This window comes from Sinocyclocheilus rhinocerous, unplaced genomic scaffold, assembly GCF_001515625.1.
Source record: "Sinocyclocheilus rhinocerous isolate Xijiao unplaced genomic scaffold, SAMN03320098_v1.1 scaffold864, whole genome shotgun sequence".
Taxonomy (NCBI): Eukaryota; Metazoa; Chordata; class Actinopteri; order Cypriniformes; family Cyprinidae; genus Sinocyclocheilus; species Sinocyclocheilus rhinocerous.
This window is the reverse complement of record NW_015645567.1, coordinates 406,728-431,397: the sequence shown is the minus strand read 5'-3', so window position 1 is coordinate 431,397 and position 24,670 is coordinate 406,728. Positions and strand designations below refer to the sequence as shown.

General features: G+C 38.9%; 1 protein-coding gene across 1 annotated transcript in view; it reads right to left on the bottom strand.

Annotated features, from left to right (window-relative positions):
* Positions 1-24,670, bottom strand: part of LOC107706742 (tetratricopeptide repeat protein 28-like) — a 280,615-nt gene that overhangs the window by 50,007 nt on the left and 205,938 nt on the right. Inside the window, 3 exon segments of the mRNA XM_016510546.1 lie at positions 10,892-11,399; positions 13,561-13,752; positions 14,495-14,627. Of these exon segments, the coding sequence (XP_016366032.1) occupies positions 10,892-11,399; positions 13,561-13,752; positions 14,495-14,627 (833 nt within the window).

Below are 24,670 nucleotides of genomic sequence, written 5' to 3'. Positions count from 1 at the left end.
AAGCCCACTGACACTTGTAGAAATATATTTTAATTAAAAAGGAGATCTGATCTGATTTGTGTAGTCTCGACTCGCCTTCAATCAAAGTTCTGCGCCCCAAAGATATGCCAATATGAGGCGATGGCAATCAAAACAGCCAGATCTGCTCAGTCCTGGGAGACTTCTTGCAAATTTTGGGTCCCCCTAATGTTGCCTGACCACTTTTCCACAAAATTATCATTACCGTCATAACATTACAGTCCCGCCTCTCCAGTTCCTGTACAGTACTTGGGGGGAAAGTAGAAGATCAGGGGAGGAAACAGGCTAATGAATACTTCTGATGGAAAAAGGGTTTGAGGGCACCAGCAATGGGAAACTTTAATTGTGGTCAACACCAGTTGGCTCCCACATCGTTGTATGCTTTAACCGGGTTTCTTTTCCTTTGAAAATCAGAGCTAAGTATTGGGGATAAGGAAAACTGCTGGGATGAGTGGAAAACAAGACGTGTCACTGGGGCAAAACTGGGAAGTCTATGGCGACCATTTGTGTAATTGTCAGAGATGCCGGCTGACCCGAAAATTAGTTCTGGGAATAGGATGCCAATGAAAACACATTGGAGGAAAGTAGAGTGCGAGATAAAAGTGTTTTTTAGAGAGATGTGGAGCCGTTGTTGATAGAGTGGCTTGGCATCTTGAGGGAACTCATTCGGTCTGCTGACTGAGTCACGGGCCACGAGCACGTCCTTCTGCGTGTGTGGAAGCAAGAGGCAAAGGGGGGTATCAGAATGGGTGAGGGGTTGCCCATCTGCTCAGTGTCAATACACATGTGCCAAGGCAGGATTACCAGCATGTGGTAAATCCAATTAGATCCAGTGCCAAGCTGGTATCCTGACACTTAGAGCTCTTCACTATTCACAAATATTTCCTCTAAAATAGCCCCAGTCTTCAGTGGCTAATTATCAATACTTAACCCCATGATTCTTCATTTATCAGCGAGCAAAGCTTCAGACAGAAGCTTGTTTGAAAATGAATCCTTTGAGACGTGTGCAGTGAAACGTGCCAGACATAAAACCTTTGATGAAAGAAACCAACACCTGCAGTTCTGTTTTTAAACGACTGGTCCTGCTTGTACTTTTAAACACTTTTATATTGGTCCAATGTGACTGCTAGGAACACAATACTAACAAGACCTAAAAAACTTCCTTGAGCTAAAAACAGAAACGCCGAGCTGAACAATTCTACACTGTCAGGACATAAATACTCCTTACTGTCTGCAAATTAACAGAAGGGACTGCTATTAATTCATAAACAGTAGGGAGTGTTTATGTGCACAAACTACTTAAACTAATGGATAATTTACAGCAGTTGTTCTAAAATTGTGGCATGCTGAGTGCCCCCTGGTGGTATGCAACTTGGCTTAAAATTTATAAAACTAAAAAAGGCTTGTGTAAAATGTTATTTATTTACTTAAAAATTGATATTAATAAAACGTAAAAATATTTTACATTTTATAATCAATAAAATTTAAATAAAAAATACAATAAGTAACATAAATTATATAAAAAATATATTAATATATATTCGCTTACAGCTCAAAAAGATGCAAATGTGCTCATTGCAAAACAAACAAAAACAAAAACAAACAAAAAAGATATGCACAAATTAAGCAACAGCATGATAGCACGCCACTGCGACTTTGACAGTCACACCACAGCCGGCTTTATCTTCATCATTTCGTATTAAGAATGGGGTCACGGCTACAAAACAAAATAGCACCTCTTTGATAGGTCAGTTAAGAGGATTACACAGTCACCTGCGGACGCTGCAGGAATGCATATGGCCTCATCGTTAAAGTTAAATCCCCAGAGCCGACACGCAGGAGAGGGTGGGATGAGACTGGGGAACAGGATCTGAGACTGATTGGAGATCAGTGAAAAGGTTAAAAACTCCTCAGTGTCTGCTCTAAGGGGTGAATAATAATTGCAACGATGCATGATTTGGCTAAAGAAGACGGCAGGCTCCAAGAGCCTCTGCCTACATTAACAGAAGTGGGATTTTGATGATGTCTTTCCAGCTTTGATGCCCTGCTATGTAACGAGTGATGGGCAGCCCTTCAAACAAACATTAAAAATACTTCCCTCCCCAGGCGGTCGTTTCGCCTAAATGCATGTGAAATGTAGTAATTTAATCTTCAAATGGCACAATCCAGTATATATATATATATATATATATATAATAAAATAATAATTAGTAAAATAATTCAATATATTTACAAAACTTTTAATACAAAAAATATAAAATATAACAAAATATAAATAAATAAATACATTTTTGAAAAGTTTAAGTTGTTTACTTTGACGAATTCCCACTAAGAAGAAAGAGATGAACCATTCAGAAAAGTAGATGGGGAAACAAATTATGCTAAAAACATTGAAAAAGACATCATTTGAGTCACTCCCCATTTCACAATAAACTTAAAATAAGTAATATTTTGTTTTTACAACTTAAATTAATGCCAGATAGCAGTTGTATATTGTAGTATTATTGTCATCTGCAATGCTTCATGGGAAATGATATTAATTTTGCTGTAGGTTTGTCTTTTATTCAGATGTTTTTGCTTCAAAACAAAGTTTGTGGTGTTGTGATTCATTCCGCAGCTGGTTCAAGGCTGCAGAAAACGCAGAAAAACGTTGGCTTCTAGAAACGACCCCTCTTAATGTTTTCACCTCAAACATACACTCTACTTATTTAACGGAAACCAAAATTGTACGCAAAGTGACTGCAATAAGAAGTGGCTGACGGAAAGTAAAAACATAATAATAAGTGCAGCTGTATTTCAGCAGGCATGTCAGCTCCACAGCTATTTTCTTCAACCCCAAATGACTGAAACGCCATGACTTTTTTATTTTATTTTTACTGAGAATGTCCTACTTGAACTCATTACATAGCTGTCGCTTTTCAAGCGTTCCCGCTCCGTAAAGGCTGTGACATTCCGAATGAATTAGCTTTAGCGTGGACTCGCCTTCAAAGCTCGACTTCCCGACGAGATTTTGACAACTAAATGAAACCGATCAAGCCAGCAGTCATCAGATATGTGTTAAATTCTTAATATAGTACATTTAATAATAGAACACATTTACTCTGATTTCAAGTCAAAATCATGTCATTGTGACAATTTTAAAACATGCATGAAAGATGTTAAGCTGAAAAAAGGGCTGTGTGACCATAACAACCAAAATTGTACGCAAAGTGACTGCAATAAGAAGTGGCTGACGGAAAGTAAAAACATAATAATAAGTGCAGCTGTATTTCAGCAGGCATGTCAGCTCCACAGCTATTTTCTTTTGTTATGATTCCTGTCTGTCTCTCAAAACCATTCCAGTCTCGTCTCCTCCCATTCAAATGCGAATGCTAACTAGGCCCGATATTCTGCCGTATGATTTATAGCTCAGAGCCAGTCTTGAATAACCCTAGGGAAAATGGGGACAAACAAATGGCAGACTAGGGTCAGCTTTGTTGTTGGCTTCAGAAGAAGAGTAAAACAGTTGAACACTGCGGCTGGCAACAGTTTGCCAGATGCATTACTTTGACATTAAGTCTCTTGCAGAAAACGTGTTTATTCTCTGCTTCCACTTTTAGCTAAGCAAAGCGCGGTTAGTGTTTTTTTTTTGTTGATAAACACCCTCTTAAAGTCTGAGTAACGGGAGTCTGGCTTTCGGAATTCTTTGGAATTTTCAAACCGTTTTGAAGATCTATTTTGGAATTTCCAAATATTCCATTTCCTCTATATCCCTGGTGGTTTTGGCGCACTTTTGCATACTTGCACTGCCGCAGTGTACTGGAGACGGCACTAAATGACTGTCTGTGGAAACAGGGCCTCAAACGTGACCGCTGGTAACAACTGTCAAAGCAACACATCAAACGGGCTTTGCACACTACACTGAACCCTGGGTTAATGCATTTGAACCTTGTGTTAATGATGCTTTTAACGGTTCTTTAAGCAACGTTTCACACTTGTAATTTCGAAAAGGGGTGAGCGCCCTGAGTTATGAAACCCTTGATGGTGCAAATCTAATGGATTCTAGAATGTTATGGTGAGTTGTTTAGCAACAGATAACCAATCATTAACCAAACATTGCTTGTCTCATATTAAATATTATTTCATATATGATTTAATATATAAATAATAATTAAATAATAATAATAAAAATAATGATATAAATGAATAAATAATAAATATATATATATCTTTAAATAATAATAATATATTTATTTTTGTCTTTGTTACTAGGTATGTTTCTAAAGCAAATTTCCAGATTGATAAGCACACTTAAAATCTCATAAATATGTACATGAACCCAGAATTGACCAAAGTACAGTATGAAATATCTAAACCTGATTACCCAGAACTTAATAAGTACGAGCAGAACTTGTGTAATTTTCAACCAGTGTGGGTTTTCATTAAAAGATAATGATTTACTTTACTTCATGAGAAGCTATTCACTACATTAGATAGAAGTATCAGTTCTAAAGCTGCTCCATGGGTCTTTAAATGACTCAGAATATTAATTTAAGGAAAAAGAAATTAGATAAACCGGCTAATATTCTGCCTACAGCAATGGAGCGTAGAAAATGAATATCAACAATGTGTAATGTTCTAAAACAAGAGTCATGAGAGAAAATTTCCCACACACCAATAACTCTACTGAAACACACACATTGCTAATAGTACTTAAGCCATGAACATTAGTATTGACATTTTACTATTCTAATCTTAAATATTAATGTTACAGTGAAATAACATATTTATTTAGTAATCATAAAAATCATATTACAATAATAATAATACATTTTGGCCAAATTGCGCAGCTCTACAAATAAACACTGCAAACCTTTTTTAAATCACATTTTAAATTGCAAATGCATTTTTTTTTCTAGAAAAATCTATTCGATTTTCCCGCATAATAATAATAATAATTTTGTTCAAATTTTGCGTAATTTTTCCAGTGAAAAAATAAAAGTGATATATTTTTTGTTTATTTTATTTTTTAATTCTTTCCCCGCCAGCATTTTAAAAAAAAAGTTGCCAGCCACCGCCAGCGATTGATGATGATTTTCACTAAAATTTGATGGCCTCCAGTATATTTTTCTGTATGAATATTTGAATATGCAATACACCAAAATAAAGATCAGAGCCTCTACTTTTAAACAAAAAAAAATCTGTTTTATTCTAGCTTAAAGCATTCTTTTTTTATCAGCACTTGAAAATGGGTAGGTTTCATAAAAATGCATAATTTTGAGCAAAAAGGTGAGAAAATCACATTTTTATCAAAAACTACATCTGGATAATATTCAGTACGATTATCAAAGCATAAATCCAGTTTATGGATTTTTTAAATCCATAAAAAGCTTGCACAGACATATACAAACTCGTCTTTGGCGGGGAAGCGTTTTCTTGTAAAAGACGAGATGACTCGTCAATGACGGGGAAAGAGTTAATAATAATCATAATAATAATAATTACTGATTAGATTTATTAACCATTTAAAATCACAATTGCAATTTTTTATCAGAGAAAAACGATTACATTTTTTCCCAAATTGTGCGGCCCTACTACTAACCACGCTAAAACATACTAACAATACTGATATCTTTATAGCACAAAACACAGACTGCTGAACCCACAAACATGCTGCTTAAGTCATATGCACACTCTCGAATGCTCGTCTTCTGACGCTTCTAACCGCGGTGTGAAGTGTGTGTTTATGACCTGCGGCTCTCGCTGAGAACAATAAAGCCTCTGGTTACTGTCCACTCAGCACTATCACAACAGAGATCAAATTCACGCCGCTCAGGGCTTAAATATCGCAACAACAACCAAACTCAAAACCTGTTTTAATAAAATATGAGTCGAGATGGAGCATTAAAGTGATACTCCTGAGCGGGAAAGGTGGTGTTTTCTGGGCTTGGAGCAGAAGGAAATGTGTTTCAGGTGTGCTAGAGGGACAGACCTTTGAGCTTCAATCCAGACTGAATGAAATATGATGAAATTATTGATACTTATTGAAAAGTAATAGTACTTTCATAGTCAATACTAAAATAGAAGAAAAAAAAACAGTGATACCAATCTTTCTACAGGATTGTTGGTATGGACTACTGTCACTACAAACTGAAAAATAATGTGTGCATATTGTAAAAATTATGGATTTTTCACAAAATTAGGCTTTTTAACGTATGACTGCCCACCGTTTTAATAGCCTTGATTCTGTATTTTTCCAATGAACTTTCTCCAGATTTTCAAAAAATTGGTCAAATGACCTAAAAACATTACAAACTTTTATCACACGCCAAAAATATTTGCAAATAAATTCTGTCATGACGGAATTATAACAATGCATTGTAAAAAATTATGGAAATTTATGGACAAATCACAAAAATTTGGCTTTTGAATGCACATTTGTTTTAGTAGCCTTGATTGCATATTTTTCAAATTAATTTTCTTCAGAATTTTAGAAAATTTGTCGAATGACTCTACAAATTTTTATTAGACTAAAAATATTTGCAAATGATAAAAAAGAAATGCACAAGATGCACTTAAAAACGGTTATGAGAAAATTATAACCATAAAGCATGGCAAAAATTATGGAAATTAAAGACAAATCACAAAATTAGGCTTTTTAATGCATGACTGCTCACTTTTTCAGTAGCCTCGATTATTTAGTTTACCAAATAATTTTGTCCAGAATTTCAGAAAATCGAATAAATCTTTTATTAGATGCTAAAAATATTTGCAAATCATAAAAAGGCAAAGGTACAAGATTGCACACTTGAATCCTGACATGAGGAAATGATAATCCTGATGCATTGTGAATTACCTAATCTAATAAAACAGTATAATGTAAAATGATTGACTTAAAGTCACTGATTATAAGTATATATTTAAATGTTAAATTATTTTAAATATTACATTTATTACAAAATATGAAAGTCTAAATGTTTAAATTAAATATTAAATATTACCAAATGTATTTATGTAGGGCTTCAATTTGGCTAATAAACAAAAAATAAGTAAATTATTTAAAAAATAAACAAATAAACAAACAGTTGAAAGGTTTATCTTTTACCATTAAAAATCAATTTCTCTATGGAGAAAATGAATGAGAACACGACTGCTGCACTCTGGTATCGACTACAGGACTTTTAGGTACATATTATAGATATCAACAGCAGTGGCTAATAAAACATGTTTGTTGAGCCCAATCAGTCTTGGAGTAAACATCTTAAACCTTTAATCAAACATGGCTGCTTTAGATTTAAATATCTGCAGGCTTCTCAGATTCCACCTTTGAGATCACTGAGATCAATTTGTGCACTTCCAGGTCTCTCACCGCGCGAGATTGTTAATTTTATAAGCGCTACTTTCCTCTCAGCCCTTCCAGCTATTAATAATTCGGATCGATCAAATCGAGCCTCTCTCTGTCCTGGATGGCAAGGCCGGCCGGTGATTGAAGGAGTGCTGGGATGTTGGCGGTCCTGCGTTTTCTAAAGCTTAGCATGAGTCTGCAGAGGATGCATTACTCACCGCGAGCGCATCTCATCTGTGCAACCTCTCCTACATCATTAGCTCTGAACAATAAACCTGTTCGCAGAGTAACAACCTCAGAGACGCTGGGAGTAATCCAGTAATATTTATATCCCCATTTTAAACGAGCTCACCTGATCGCACATGCTTCCAATACAAATTTATCACGGCCGTACGCAAAAGGGGAAAGAAATTGATTTCATTTTTTTCCATGAGAGCTTCACAGGACATAAATATCACCCTATGGACTTCCTCGTGCTACTAGGCAAATTAATCAACACATCGAGTTTGCACAAATAGAACCGATGGCAATTTAAAGACTGCATGATTTGAGGTATCATTTATGTAATTCGGTTTGGGAGTCTATTACACTTTCTTTAGTAAAGGTACAATTGAAAGTTTTGAATAATTAAAGGTAAAATATGGGCTTAATCAAAATGATTTTTATAGATACCTTCAAGTAAGACATTATATTGATTGTAATATCAAACCAGTATTAGAAATTGCAGAGAAAGGAATATTAAAAGTGTTCTTAGCAGTAACTAAGTCTGAATCATGTAGTAGGATTATTTCAAAATTATATAAAGGATTTCTCCATGCAGTGCCCTATAATGTTAAACTATGTGTTAAAGACAAATGGAGGAGGGAGGGAAATCTGAATATCTCGGATGATGATTGGGGAAAAATCTGTAAGATACAATGGAAATCTACAAGCTCAGCCATATGGAGAGAATTTTGTTGGAAGAATGTTATTAGGTTTTTTATTAAGTCAACACAGATATGATGCAAAGGGAAGGGTGCTAGCTGTTGGAGATTATGTGGGGATTGGGAAGCTAACCATTATCATATTTTTTGGGAGTGTCAGAAATGAACTCACTTTTGGCGCTTAAAAGAAATTTGGAAGCCGTTTTTGAGGTAACGATTCCTTTTAATTGCGAATCAAAGATAAGAAACTGATGTTAATTTTACTGTCTTTCTACTGTATTGTTAGTACGGAGGACTCCTAGCCTCATTATGAATGTTATGAAAGATAAAATGGGCTAAATAATCCGTGCATCATGTTGGAGAATTTTGCACTCACATGTTCTTAAAAAATGTACAAATCCAGTACAAAACACCTGCTTTCACTCCTCGAGTGCACTCTACTGTAATCCTGATATTAACAGTCCTGTGGCAACATTTTTCTTTTGGGAGTTCATCTATTTATTAATCTGAGAGCACCGAGCGTTTCGGATCAGATTGATGGAGCCGCTGTCGGAGGGAGGGAATGTGAGATTGCTGCAATAAAAGTCAGAGTGAGAGATTAGACGGGCTTTGAAACACTTGGTTTCAATGGCTTCAATTTATCCAGCGTACGTCTCGCACACCGATGCTTTAGTGCCGCTGCAGACCCTGCTGCATGAGGAAGGGACACGTTCTAGATCACTGAGTCATCAAGCCACTAAACTGGAAATAGAACGATAAATATTCATTCATCCTGTTGTTTTTAATAACTAGACAAATGCGATGCGCAAAAGCAATCATGACTGTATATTTCAAGCTAATAACAGTATGTATTGGCCTTAATTTATTTTCTTGGGGAGGCTTTGAATTTTAATTTCTGCCAGCTTTATGTTTAATTAAAGTAATAGTTCACCTAGAAATGAAAAAAAAAGTCATTATTTATTCAGCAAAAACAACTTAAATTTGTACAGTGTCACTCAATATTTCCTGCTGAAAAGGCGGTCTTAAACCAGTCTAAGTCTTTCCTGATAATCTTAGCTGGTTTAAGATGGTCTCTCAGCTTGAGCAGCTGGTCTTCAGCTGGTTATGCTGGTCCAAATGTAGCTGAAAACCAGTCTGACCAGGCTAGAAGACCAGCAAACCAGATCACCCCTGATCGTGATGAGATTGTTTAAATCTGAAATTTGCAGCAAATGATCAGTTAAATTTCAATTTGTTCCTCCAGTAAGGCTTTCATATGACTTGTTATACAGAGCACAAGTTATACTAACTACTTATATAGTCTGTATTGGAGCTCAACAATATAAATCAGTATAAAATCACTAGTCTAAAATCTGATGATCTTAGCTGGTTTAAACTGGTCTCTCAGCTTTTGGGCATCTGGTTTAGTTGATCTAAATGTGGCTGAAAAGTGGACAAACCCAGCTTACAGACCAGTCCAAGTGGACCAGAAGACCTGCAAACCAGATCATTACTGATCATAATGGGATGCATGAAATTTTAATGTTTAAAATTGAAATTTGCAGCAAATAATTATTAAAACTTTGATTTGTTACTCCAGTAAGGCTTTCTTTTGACTTGTTATTCACCACACAAGTTGTACTAAGTAATAGGACTATGATAGAAGACCAGCAAACCATATCATCACTGATCATTATGGGATGCATATTGTTACTTCCTGTTAAAAATGCCATCTTAAACGAGTTTGAACTGGTTTTCCAATGATCTTAGCTGGTATAAGCTGGTCTTTCAGCTTGGGAAACTGGTTTAGTTGGTCCAACAGTAGCTAAAAAACAGCCCAATTAGAACAGACCGATTAGAAGACCAGCAAACCAGATCATCGCTGATCGTGATGGGACACATCATATTTGAATGTTTAAAATTGGAATTTGCAACAAATGACAAGTTCACATTTTGATTTGTTCCGCCAATAACTTTCATTTGACTTGTTATACAGCAAACAAGTTGTACTAACTACTTTATAGTCCTTGTTTGAAGCTCAATGATATGAATTACTATCCAATCACCAGTCTTAGTTGGTTTGCTGATGATCTTAGCTGTTTAAACTGGTCTCTCAGCTTGGGCAGCTGATTTAGTTGGTCCAAAAGTAGCTGAAGACAAGCTAACAGACCAGTCTGACCAGGCTAGAAGACCAGCAAACCAAATCATCATTGATCGTGATGATATTTGAACATTTAAAATTTAAATTTGCAGCGAATAATCAGTTAAATACTGATTTGTTCCTCCAACAAGGCTTTCATTTGCACACAAGTTGTACTAACTACTAGCTACTGAAGTGTTGACCTTAACAGGTTTAAGTTGGTCTCTCAGCTTGGGTAGCTGGTTTAGTTGGTCCAAAAGTGGCTGAAAAGTGCCCAAAACCAGCTAACAGACCGACTTCTTTGGCAAAGAGCAGCTCGAACCAATGTTGATATTGTTATTTCCTCTTAGCTTGGGCAGCTGGGTTAGCTGGTCCGAAAGTAGCTGAAAACCAGCTAACAGACCAGTCTGACCAGGCCAGAAGCCCAGTACACCAGCTTGGGCAGGTTTAAGATGTTTTTTTTTTTCCAGCTGGCGGTCTTTATGAAGAATGTAACCAAACCCTCACCCAGGTTCGATGAAGCCCTGCCCTCGGCGGCGCGGTCCTTCAGGCCTTCTGCGATGTTGAGCTGTTGTTCGTGGTACTGCTTCGCCCTCTCCAGGTCCTGCATGCAACGGGCAGCATGTCCCAGCCCCGCATACGCCCTCATTTCGATGCTCTTCTCCTCAAGCTCCTGTGCAAGCTCCAGCACGTGCGTGTGGTATGACATGGCCTTGTCGAAGTTGCGGCGGTAGTGGTAAGCGCTTCCCAGGTTGCTGTAGGCACGCGCCTCCTCGCGCTTGTTGCCGAGGCTCTTGGCGATGCTCAGGTGCTGTTCGTGGCACTGTACGGCATTGTCGAAGTCGCCCATGGCGATGTAGACGGCTCCCATGTTGCCCAGCTCCCGAGCCTCAGAGAGCTGATCCTTGGACTGTTTGGCCAACAGGACGCACTGCTTGTGGCTGGCCAGGGCGTTGGGATAGTCGCCGATGGCCGTGTACACGTGACCCAAGCTGCTGAGGGCTGAAGACGCCGCCTATGGAGAGGAATGAGAGAAGATGTATAAACCATTTAATATAAATGTTATAAAAGAGAAAATGGCAATGCTAAAATCTGATTGTTTGCTGTTGTGCACAAAAAAATGGTTCCTCAAAACACGGCCAGGTTTGAAGAAAATTATTTCAAAATTGACTGATGGTGACGGGATACATCATGTTTAAATGTGTAAATTTGAAATTTGCTGCATAGAATTGCTTACATTTTGATTTGTTCCTCCCATAAGACTTTCATTTGACAAGATGAAAATACTTTTTGAGGCTCAGCTGTGTCCATTCCCTTTCAGTTGGTCATTTCAATGTTGTGTCGAAGTTCCGACACTAGGGGTCACACTTGGGAGCCCAGACACCTCTGACATAATTGAGAAAAGGCCAATGAAATTGGTGAGCAAAATTTGCATAGCTGGCCACACCCCGGATATTCGGGTATAAATAGGCCAGCGTGGCATTTGCTCACTCGTTCTATTCTTCTGACCCAATGCAGCATCTCTCTGGGAGATGCAGCACTACATTCACCTCTATATATCCTCGTCGCTGGATCTATGGCACAAGCAGCGGTTTCTCCCTTACCCATACACAGATAAGTGTAGTGAGAGTACCCCAGGTGCTTCAACAGTGATAATTGAGAGCAAATTTCCACTTAAAAGAGCAATTTCTTTAAAAGAGCTTCATGGATGGATTTGTTTGTGTTTACAACATGCTTTTCCATCCATGTCCTTCTGGTTGCAGTTTGTACATCTCACTCTCTGACAGGCACAATCGCTGTGCTCACTGTTTGGGCCGCACCCATGCTGAAGCAGCTTTTGTGGATGGTTTATGTCCTTCTTGTTAGGACATGGTTATCGGCACATTGTGCTCGCGGCTCGCATTCTTTTTAAAAAGGCCGCGAGTCATCTCAGCTGCTTCCCGTCTTGGCCCTTCTACTTCTGGGTACGAAGCCATGATGATGTGCACTGAAGGAGAGCAAGGAGATGTTACGGGAGCAGTTCCGCTGGATGCATTCCCACGGACCTCGCGTTCCTCCAACCGCACATGTTCTCCAGTAGAGTTTAAGAGCCCCCCTCAGAGTGGGTTCGATCACTCATCCTGGCCCTTCTCATGATGAGGATGAATAGTCTATCGCACCATCGGAGGGCTTATACTGCTTCTGGACAAGGTGCGTCCGCTCTGCATACCATGGCTGTCCTGCAGGTGTTCAGGCCAGGGTCTGCACAAGGATGGTCCCAACCCAGAGCATGCAGGAACTGCGTTCAGCGACTGACTATGCCCTCCAGGCTATAAAGGTCACGGCGCAGGCTCTGGGGAGGGCGATGTCGACATTAGTGGTCCAGGAGCACCACCTGTGGCTCAACCTGGCAGAGATGTAGGATGCTGAGAAAGTGTGCTTCCTTAATGCCCCCATTTCTCAGGTTGGTCTCTTGGCGACACCGTTGAAGAATTTGCGCAGCAATTCTCCACAGTTAAGAAACGGAGGCCTGCCTCGGCGTGGGTCAGGTTCTACTGAAACAGCCTCCGTCTGTTCATCGCCGGGGACCGCAACAGCCTGGGCCGGCAGTCAAGCCTGAACAGCAGCCAGTCACTTGCAGGAAGGTGGCTCCCGCATTTGTCAGTGACTTCTTTGACAGACCTGGTGGACAGGACACTGTTTGCCCCGAAGGACTTATGTCCTCTGCCACTGTAATTTCCGCAGAAACCCTTCCCCGGGTACATTGAATGTAGTTCCACTGAGACTGTTGGCAAGGTGTCTGGATGCTTGGTTAAGCTCCCCAGCACTTCCCGATGGCTCCTCAGAACCATTCGGCTCAGCTATGCGATTCAGTTTGCCAGGCATCCGCCAAAGTTCAGTGGCATTCTGTTACCTCAGTGCGAGGTGAGAGTGCTGCTGTTCTTCAAGCGGAAGTTGCGTCCCTTCTGGTGAAGGGCGCGATAAAGTCTGTCCCCCCAGGCGAGATGAAGAAGGGGTTTTACAGCCCCTACTTCATTGTACCCAAGAAGGGTGGGGGGCTCAGACCAATATTAGACCTAAGGGAGTTGAGCCGGGCCCTTTAAAAGCTCCTGTTCAGAAAGCTAACCCTCAAACACATGTTAATATGTGTCGGGTACCAAGATTGGTTGGTGGCAATAGACCTGAAGGACACAAACTTTTATGTCTCGATCCTTCCAAGACTCAGGCCGTTTCTTTGGTCTGCCTTTGAAGGACAGGCATATTAGTACAAAGTTCTTCCCTTCAGGATATCCCTGTCTCCTCGCGTCTTCACGAAAGTCGTGGAGACTGCCCTTGGCCCTCTTAAGGAAGTGGGCATTCGCATTCTCATTCTCGACGACTGGCTTATTCTAGCTCACTCGTGAGAGTTGGTTTGCACATACAGGGACATGGGCTTCGACTACCTACCCTGATTGGGACTTCGTGTCAACTGAGAGAACAGCAACTCTCTCTTTTTTCGGTGTGGATTGGACTTGGTCACTATGACAGCACACCTTTTAGAGGACTGTGCTTGGTCTGTGCTGAACTTCTTAAGAACGCTCAAGTACAAGATAGTGGTCCCTTTCAAATACTTTCAGAGGCTCCTGGGGCATATGGCATCCTCAGCCGCACTTACACCATTGGGACTGATGCATATGACACAGCGTCAGCACAGGTTTTATACCCGAGTCCGGAGATGGGCATGGCGCCGAGACTCACACCTCGCCCACCATCTCTTACTGTGGAGCAAGCAGAGCCTCGGGTCTCTGCGTACCACTCAAATTCCAGGTGACCTCAATCATGTAGTGGTCTCCCTCTCACAGCAGGTCACTTTCCGGGGTGAGTGGAGGCTTCACACCCAGCTGGTCCAGCTGTTTTGGAGTCGATTAGGTCAGGCGCAAATAGATCTGTTGGCCTGACGAGAATCCACTCATTGCCCCTTGTGGGTTCCCTGACTGAGGCTTCATCGGCACGGACACACTGGCACACAGCTGACCCAGGCCTATGCGAATATGCGTTTTCCCCAGTGAGCCTCTTTGCATGAACACTGTGCAAAGTCAGGGAGGACATGGAACAACTCTTGTTTGTGCCACATTACTGGCCCAACAAGACTTGGTTCTTGGAGCTCGTGCTGTTGGCATCAGCTCCTCCCTGGCGGATTCCACTGAGGAGGGACCTTCTGTCCCAGGAGAAGGGCACAATCTGGCACCCGTGCCCAGATTTCTGGAACCTCCGTGTTTGGTCCCTGGATGCGACCAGGAGGAACTCAGAGGTATTTCACCCACAGGCTTGAACCCCCTCTACGAGGTGGCTATACGACCTGAAATGGCACATTTTCGTGAATTGATGTTCTTCCTATGGGAAGGATCCTCTGAGATGTGGCATCGGATCTGTGCTACCCTTCCTCCAAGAGGCCCTGGACAGGTGCCCAACTGCATCTACATTCAAGGTGTACGTGGCCACGACACTGTAGATTGCACATCGGTGGGGATGCCTCATTCCCTCTTGGAATCTTTCAGTTCTTCAGGCCTTACAGAGAGATCCGTTTGAGCCCCATCAGTCAGTTGGATTTAGTGCTCTCTCTATGAAGATGGAATTCCTGACTGGGCTTGCTTTTATCAAGAGGGTGGGGGATCTCTAAGCCCTCTCCATTTACGAATCATGCCTAGAATTCGGGCCAGCAGACTCTCACGTTGTCCGTACGTAACCGATATGTTTTCATTATATGGGAAAATAACAGCTTTAACACTCAGGTAAACCTACAGTTAAAACTATTAACAATAATTTTTGGACATTGAAAATAAAGCTGAAATAAAATAAAAAATACATATCAGATGGAAAAATTTTATCAAATTTAAATGAAAATCAGAAATGTTGCTTGGCAAAAAACTGAAAGTAATTTGCAGTACAAAAAAATTACTAAAACTAACACTAAATAAAAATAAAAGTTATATATAAATGTATTTAATAAGCTAAAACTAATAAAACAAGATAAAAGCACATAACAAAATTACTGAAACTTAAATTAAAAACCTGAAAATATTATATTCAATGAATAATTAAATTTCAAATCAGTTTCATAATTCTTTTAACTCTGGTATAATTACTGATACACATGACCTCTTGTGGCTTACTGCTTTATTTTCTATTAAACAGTGATTAGATAAGCAAACACAGCTCTTATTCTCAAAACATATGGCAAAGTTGTGTGATATTACTGCATATCCCATTACACAGCCATTGAGAATAGCATGTGGTGCAGAAAGCACTCTGCCATGTAATGTGTTGTCTGCCGAGAATAAAACCTGTGAAGCCTCTCAAGTCAAAATCTCAACAGAGACGCTGATCTCTCGCAAAATCCGTTAAAAATATGCTGAGGCCATGTTGAAATCTCCTTGCGGCAGGCACATGTTGAGCTGGGACTCGAGAGACAAAGACTGTCTCCCAGATTTACATGCTCCATGGGAAGCCCACTAGCAACAACCAACTTTCTTCAGAGGAGTCAAAGTCATCTAAAAGTAGCGCAGTCCTTTTTGTCGGTTATCTTGCTGACAGACACAAGTCATGCAAGTATAAAAGCCCGTTCACACCAAGGACGATGATGTTAGTCTAGTCTAGTGCAAGTTATGCAAAAACTCCCGTTATAATCACTTAAGCTGCTAAATGAATTCTGCATTCTTCTTGTTTCTGCATTTTGTTGTTTATGATGAGAGAATTTGTGAGCACGCACACAACAAAACTCTGGCGATTTCAGCACTGGCTAATCTAAATGCCTCAGATTGGCCATTGCATTCATAAGCTCAACAGAAATGTGTGCAACCTACTGTAAGTGCAGAACTAAATGTAATTCAACAAATTTATCATTTTCATTCATTTTCACATTTCATTTTAATCGCAACAGCCGTATTAGATTTAATTTAAATGTACAGGGCCATTTTTGCCCTATATCTTGAATTTGTGAGGCTTTTTTGTTCATTTTGGTGGCATTTTTGCCACAAGCCCCCTGTTAAAAGATTAGTTCACCCAAAAATGAAAATTAGCCAGTGTTTTACTCACCCTCAAGCCATCCTAGGAGTATATGACTTTCTTCTTTCAGACGATTCCAATTAGAGTTATATTAAAAAGTGTCCTGGCACTTCTAAGCTCTATCATTGTAGTGGGCAGGTGTTTCTGTTCAACAGTCAAAAAAAAAATTTAAATAAAGCACGCGCATCCCTAATAAAACGTGCTTCACATGGCTCTGGGGGGTGAATGAAGGCCTCCTGTAGCGAATCCATGTGTTTTTGTAAGAAAAATATCCATATTTCAAATGTAATAAACACTTTTCTCTCACTTCTGCTGACTGTTGTATGTGGAAGCATTCCGGCGGATGACGTAGGATGTATGCGACGCGCAAGTTTCCTTACTTTAGCAAAGGAAAACCAGTCTCCTCTTGGCTTATATCGAAATACCGACATTTTTCTTTACAAATCCTCGTTTTGTGCTTCTAATTCATGACTGGCGTTTTGTTTTGTTCTCCTACCGCATTTGTCATTAATCACACAATGCCGACGTCCTACGTCATCCGCCAGAGCTGATTCCGCATATGACAGATAGCGGAAGTGATAGAAAAGTGTTTATTACATTTGAAATATGGATATTTTTCTGACAAAAACGCATGGATTTGCTACAGGAGGCCTTCATTCACTCCCCAAAGCCGTGTGAGGCACGTTTTATTATGGATGCGTGCGCTTTATTTAACGTGTTTTGAACTGTTGAACAGAAACACCCGCCCACTACAATGATAGAGCTTAGAAGTGCCATGACAATTTTTAATATAACTCCGATTGGATTCGTTTGAAAGAAGAAAGTCATATACACCTAGGATGGCTTGAGGGTTAGTAAAACACAGGCTGATTCTCATTTTTGGGTGAACAAACCCTTTAATTTCCGACGCTGATGTGCAATGACGAATTGATCTAAGGAAGACCAGGAACATGTACCAGGAACTCTAAACTAACCTTGTTGAAACTACAGAGATGAGAGGGAGTGCTTATCTGTCACACCTGCTGTATGTCAGTGAGGAAGCCTTGCAGAACGCTTTAACCTGCTGAGACTAAGTCATAATCGCACACACACACACACACAGACACGCACACACACACAAAAACCACACTTTCTCAATCTGCTCAGACACTAGTTCTCTTCCAAAACCCAGTGAGCTGCTCACCTAGACTGCATTTAAAACCACTTTTACCACACAGAAGCTGTTCCAAAAGTTGTCTTTTGGCAGAATTCAGAAAATGCATTCTTTGCAGAGAAAGCACTCTAAGAATGCAACGCAATAAAATTGGCTGTTTGGAATTGCATCATAACATGCTACTATTACTATTACTTCTGTAGCATAGTATGTAAACTGCAGATTATGCAAAAATGTATGCATGCAAAATTTATGAAATTTTAAATTAATTTTCTATTTGAGTATATTTTAAAATGTAATTTATTGCTGTGATCAAAGCTGAATTTTCAGCATCATTACTCCAGTCTTCAGTGTCACATGATCCTTCAGAAATCATTCTAACATGCTAATTTGCTACTCAAACATTTCTTATTATCAATGCTGAAAACTGTTGTGCTGCTTCATAGTTTTGTGTTTTTTTTTTTCAAGATTCTTTGATGAATATAAAGCTCAAAATAATTTATTTGAAATAGAAATCTTTTGAAACATAAATGCCTTTATTGTGGCTTCTGATCAATTTAATCCATCATTGCTGAATTAAAGTATGAAAAAAAATTCTGGTAGTTAATATACAGAAACCTCTCGTTGAAACCAATTGATTGAATTGATGAAAGTGAAGACAATGTTACACAAAATTAAATTGAAAATGAAAAATAAACTTTTTTTAATTTGAGACAAAGATTTAGCATACTACAGTTTTTAAATATATTATGTAAAGGATAATATACATCCAGCTGGTTGTTATCGCAGAATAACCCCTGACAGGGGGATCAGGAGCTGCGTTTGTATGAAGCGAGAGAGCGAGTCCGCGATACCAGGATGATATTAAATAATTGTACACAATTTTGAATCGAGTTTTAATATTTTATTAGCTAAACAAATGCAAAGCTTCCACCAAGAAAAAACTGTTCCTGGCAAGAGTATAGCGCCGACTTCAGTTACCCGGATGAGCCTGTGTTATCAGCTCTTACCGGTTGTTATCGAGGGATAACATACATCGGAATGTCACGACTGACCAATCAGAATCAAGTATTCCACAGAGCCGTGTAATAATACAATACTAATATACAGTAATAATAAGTAATAATATACAGTATACTACACAATATCCAGTAGTAAGTTAGTTTAATTTCTGAATATTTTTTGCATTTAAGAAATATTTATGATCAATAAATGTAAAATTGATTTTACATTTCGTTCCAATATCTAATAGTATAGCTAAAAAAACTGACTAATTAAAAATTGACCATTTTAGCCACTATTTGCATGTTCTGTGCAGTTTCAAGTTTATTAGATTACTGTTCCATTAGCCAAGCACCATAATAACATCAAACTCTGTCCATTTCAGTTAGCATGCAGCCTATATAGACAGCAGACAACAGTGCAGCTCACTAGATTCTGGAACAGAACTTGTATTACACAATCGCTTGACAAACAACAAAAGACAGCAGGTCCAACTTCGGCCTTGACGCTACATCAATCAAACTATAAACAACGACACACAACACAACCACATGTTCGGGGCAGATATCAGCTCTATTTAGGGAGTAACGGCGATGACCGCTGTCTCGATGAAGTGCTGGGACGGATGCCCTGATAGAACAGAAGGTAAAACGCTTGATTTCAGGGCACACGGACAAAAGACGAACCTGGAGGGGCTCGTCCAGCCCAAGGCCTTCAGTTTCTCAGTGCCGCCTGGAACCAATTACCTCCAGCCACAAAAACTTCCAGCAGTTTGCCTGAGTTTAAAGGCTCCGGGACGTGTTACACGGTGAGGCAATTACCCTCCATCAGAAGAGAGGGCTTCTTATGATCACAGATACGCTATCGGGCCCGGCGTGGGCACGTGTGTCCTGTTCAAAGCCACACAGCTTCATCTCGGGTCAGTTCTGGATCTAAAGATGACGGGATTGTGGAGGAAGCTCCTTTTTCAGGAATCAGTTAAACATAGTGAATCATTACACTCTTAAGAAATTAAAGTTGAAGTTTTGTGTCTTATAGTCAATGTCAACAACTCTGAGGTCATCTATATATGCTAGTGTACAGGAAAACAGACAAAAAATATGAACCCAAATTTTTCATTTTTAGGGTGTTTCCAATGCTTTCCTCCATGTTACAAGACACAAAGTGAGGCTGCACCATGCTGTAATGTAAAATAAAGAACACTGGCTGTTAGCTGGTTAGCTGCAAGACACGTAATGCATCCAGCTAACCAGAATAAATCTACTGAAAAAATCTAGAATGACATGCAAAACTGTGAATCTTCCTAAAAATCGGATTGGTTCTCTAAAAAAGGTTGCAATTTAAAACAAAAATGCCATTGAAGAACCTTATTAAAATCCTTAGTTTTTTAGAGAACACATCCATGTTCTTGTGTCTTAAAGAACCCGGGAACCAAAACACTTATTTGAAGAACCACAACTACATTTTAACTTCCAAAACAAACATATAGCAATCATAAATTATTCTTTACATGAACCTGAAGAAAAGAACCATGAAAAACATTATTAAATCTCTAGTTCTTTAGAAAACCCACTATGTTTGAGTGCTTTAAAGAACCCAGGAACCAAAACACTGATCTGAAGAAACTATAAGCTAACCATAGCTATTCCTATATCTCCAAAATCCATAGAGCATGAAAAAATGGTTCTTGACATGGACCTGCTGCAAAGAACCACTGAAGAATCTTTATTAAGTCTTTAGTTCCTTAGAAAAGCACTGTTTGATTGCTTTAAAGGATCAGCACACAAAATCCGAAGGATCTCAACTACTTTTTTTAATATCTAAAAACACATAGAGACCAAAAATGGTTCTTGACATGAACCTGCTGCAAGAAACAATTGAAGAACCTTTATTAAATCTCAAATTCCTTAGAAAAACATCTATGTTTGAATGTTTTAAAGAACCAAAACACAAAATCTGAAGGACTACTCTTTTAATATCTAAAAAAAAACTAGGGCTGTCAATAGATTAAAATGTTTAATCTAATTAATCACACCCTTTTCCTGTGATTAATCGCGATTAATCGCACACTTCATGAAATTAAGCATAGAACATTTATCTTGTTTCAAATGTTTATTTTGTTAAGGAGCCCATAAAAACACAAAAGAAAGAAAAAAAAAAAAGAATTTTATAGTATGTGTACAGTGCAACAGCAAAGAGCTTTTTTACATTTTAGAGAAGTCAAGTTGCGATACCGAACAGAACCACATGGAGATGCCAAAAAAACACTAAACCAACCAACGGCTGACTGCATATATCTACTACAGTACACGGATCCATTCAGAATAACTAAACACAGCAACATAAACATGACAAATCAAAACATTATCTTGAATGTGTGTGGAAACAACGTGAATGTACGGAAACGTCTGTCTCTGATGTAATCAGCCTGGTTTCCTTTATATTAGCGCTGTTTTGGACGGATTGTTTGAATGCATTCGCTTACTGGATCATTGGACTGAAAACTTTCCTGGAGTTTAGCAGCTTAAAATGATCTGATCGCAAGCAGAGAAGCAAAATTGGGTTAAAGGGTTAGAATAGAAATTGTGCTTCAGTAATTTTGCGTTAATTGCGTTAAACTGTTTTTCCGCATTTTTCGCAAATTAATCGCATGCGTTAACGCGTTAACGTTGACAGCCCTAAAAAAAACATTGCAACCAAAAATGGTTCTTGATATGGTTCATTATTGTAGAATTATGCCTTGTAGCGCTATTGTTGTGTCCTACAAATCAGCTATTCATCTCTGGCTTTGCCCACAGTTTCAGATCCGTGGAACGGTTTCCTTGGAAACCCCACTGGATTTCTGTTAGAGGGCTGTTCACTGGGAGAGCCAATTTTCGATAAAGAGGGATTTTGCACCCCCTCTCGCTGATTTTCCCAAGTCAGCGGCTTGCTTGTGTGTGTGTGTGTGTGTGTGCTGGCGCAGCACGGATTCGCATCTCCACACGGAGAATGACAGGAGAGAAACGAGCTCGCTTTTATTCTTTAACCTACTCTCTCTCTCACGCACTCCTGCCACAACGGTCTCAAAGGTGGACGAGTTGACATAAACCTTTGTTCTTTGTCCAGAAGTGAGGTCATGAGAAAGTCGCGGACATCTTAACTTCAATAAAAACCGTCTGCGGGTAGTCTTTGAACTGATACTACAGACAATGACCTCAAATCTACAGAGTGAGAGTTTAACGACCCTTCAGGAGCAGTGGACTGACATCACTGCATCAGGAGATGTTTCCTTCAGAAATAACCACATTAGGACATAAATAACAAAGGTACGAGTGGGAAAAACCCCAAAACAAGTAACATAAGACAGAAAAATCACAAATGAAATCACAACTCTATTAAAACAATGACACATTTCTCCAAGAGAGCATTGAGATTGAGTGGAGAGCAATGGAGACTTCTGCTTAATGGAATAGTTCATTAAAGTATTTAGATTCTTTCATAATTGAATGAATTTAACCTCTGCATACCCAACAACTACTCTTTAATACTTCTTCTACAGAGCAATGAAATTTAATTGAGGGGCTAAAAGAGATTTCAGATGTGTCTCCTGAGAAAAAGACTCCAGAAATCTCACGTCTTTTTTCTAGAGCTTCTCAATAATATCTCAGATATTATTCTGCCAGAATTGAATAAATTTAACCTCTGCATTCTCAAAAACTACAAAGAGATCTCTTTAATATTGCAACAGTTTTTTTCTACACAGCAATTAGATTAAATGGAGGTGTCGATGGAGATTTCAGAAATCTCATGTCTTTTCTAGAGCTTCTCAAAAATGTCTCAAATTCTGTCAGAATTGAATGAATTTAACCTCTGCACACTCAAAAACTACTCTTTACTATCTCAGTTGTTTCTTCTGCACAGCAGTGAGATTAAATGGAGGTGCTAATGGAGATTTCAGATGTTTCTCCTGAAAAAAAAGACTCCAGAAATCTCACGTCGTTTCCAGAGCATCTCAATAGTGTCTCAAGTTCTGTCAAAATTCTGTCAGAATTGAATGAATTTAGCCTCTGCATACCCAAAAACTACTCTTTAATACTTCTTCTACAGAGCAATGAAATTTAATTGAGGGGCTAAAAGAGATTTCAGATGTTTCTCCTGAGAAAAAGACTCCAAAAATCTCACATCTTTTCTAGAGCTTCTCAATAATGTCTCAAATTCTGTCAGAATTGAATCAATTTAACCTCTGCATTCTCAAAAACTACAAAGAGATCTCTTTAATATTGCAACAGTTTTTTCTACACACCAATTAGATTAAATGGAGGTGCCGATGGAGATTTCAGAAACCTCACGTCTTTTCTAGAGCTTCTGAAAAATGTCTCAACTTCTGTCAGAATTGAATGAATTTAACCTCTGCATACTCAAAAACTACTCTTTACTATCTCAATTGTTTCTTCTGCACAGCAATTAGATTAAATGGAGGTGCTAATGGAGATTTCAGATGTTTCTCTTGAAAAAAAAAGACTGCAGAAATCTCACGTCGTTTCCAGAGCATCTCAATAGTGTCTCAAGTTCTGTCAAAATTCTGTCAGAATTGAATGAATTTAAGCTCTGCCTACTCAAAAACTACAAAGAGATCTCTTTAATGTCTCAATTGGTTATTCTACACAGCAATGAGATTAAATTGAGGTGCCAATGAAGATTTCCGATGTTCCTCCTGTGAAAAAGACTCCAGAAACCTCATGTTTCTTTCAGAGCTTCTCAAAATTGTTTCAAATTGTGTCAGAATTCTATCATAATTGAATGAATTTAACCTCTGCACACTCAAAACCTACTTTTTAATATTGTGATTGTTTCACATACACAGCAATGAGATTAAATGGAGGTGCGAATGGAGATTTCACATCTTTTCTAGAGCTTCCTAAAAAATGTCTCAAATTGTTTTAGAAATTCAGAATTCTTTCATAATTTAATAATTTCCGTTATGTTTCATAATGATTCATTATGTTTCAGAATGATTTCAGATGTTTCTCCTTGGAAATCTCAAATGTCTCTTCTAGAGCATCTCAATAATATCTCAAACTGTATTCAGATTTGCCAAGAACCAGTCTGCATTCAATTATCTCAATATGAACTCAAACCTTCCTCATTAAATAAAATGATCAAGCGATCTGATCTGCTATCCACTATAATTTTATAGCCCTGTACTGTTACTGTATGCCAACTACTGACTCATTTGTGTGCATTTTAATTCCTTTAATGTTTAGGAGAAACATCTGATACTAAACTGAGAACTGCACTACAGCCTTCTAAGCTATGAATGAGCAGTAATACTGTCCTCTGGGGCGGTTTAAAGACACTCACACTTTAGTGATCCTCATGAGAAGAGGCGACGCGGAGGAAATCGATTCTCAGCAGCCCATCTCTGAACTGATGGGTTCAAGTCGAGTGTCGGAGAAATGGTGTGGCCATCATTTGTGTGCTTGTGGCTCCATATAATCCAATATTGGGTCTCATTCACCAGCCATGAACATATTTGAGTATAAAACGTGTGCAAATGCAGAAATCATACTTCAATGTATTCTAAATTTACATTTTGCGTGAGAAGCTTCTGCACACATAAGCACATGACTATTAGTGAATGAGACTCATTGTCTTCAACAACTTCAAATGTGAAATCTCAGAAAACTGACTCATTGTTTCTCGTCTCTTTCATCTAGACTTGACTCATCTTTGTTTCCCTAGATTTTTACAGCTGGACCTTCTCCTCAGGTTTTTTCCCTCCACTTTCATTCACAAGCACACATGGACGTGCTCCTCCGGTCAACAGGATTGTTGAATAAATATACTCGGCTCCCCGGTGGAGCGCTGCTATCCGTAAACCACTGGCAGCCTGTGTGTTTTTCTTGGGAGAGCATGAATCATCATTTACATGTTACACACACACACACACACACACACACAAACACGGCACTGGCAAAGTCATCTACACAGGAACGACAGAGAAAAGAGAGCTGAGAGAGGACGATGGGTGAGATATAATGGCACTAGTCTTTTATCTTAACACTGTTACTACAGCAATGACACCCAGAAACTGCTCATCTGACCTATATACTGTATGTATGAAT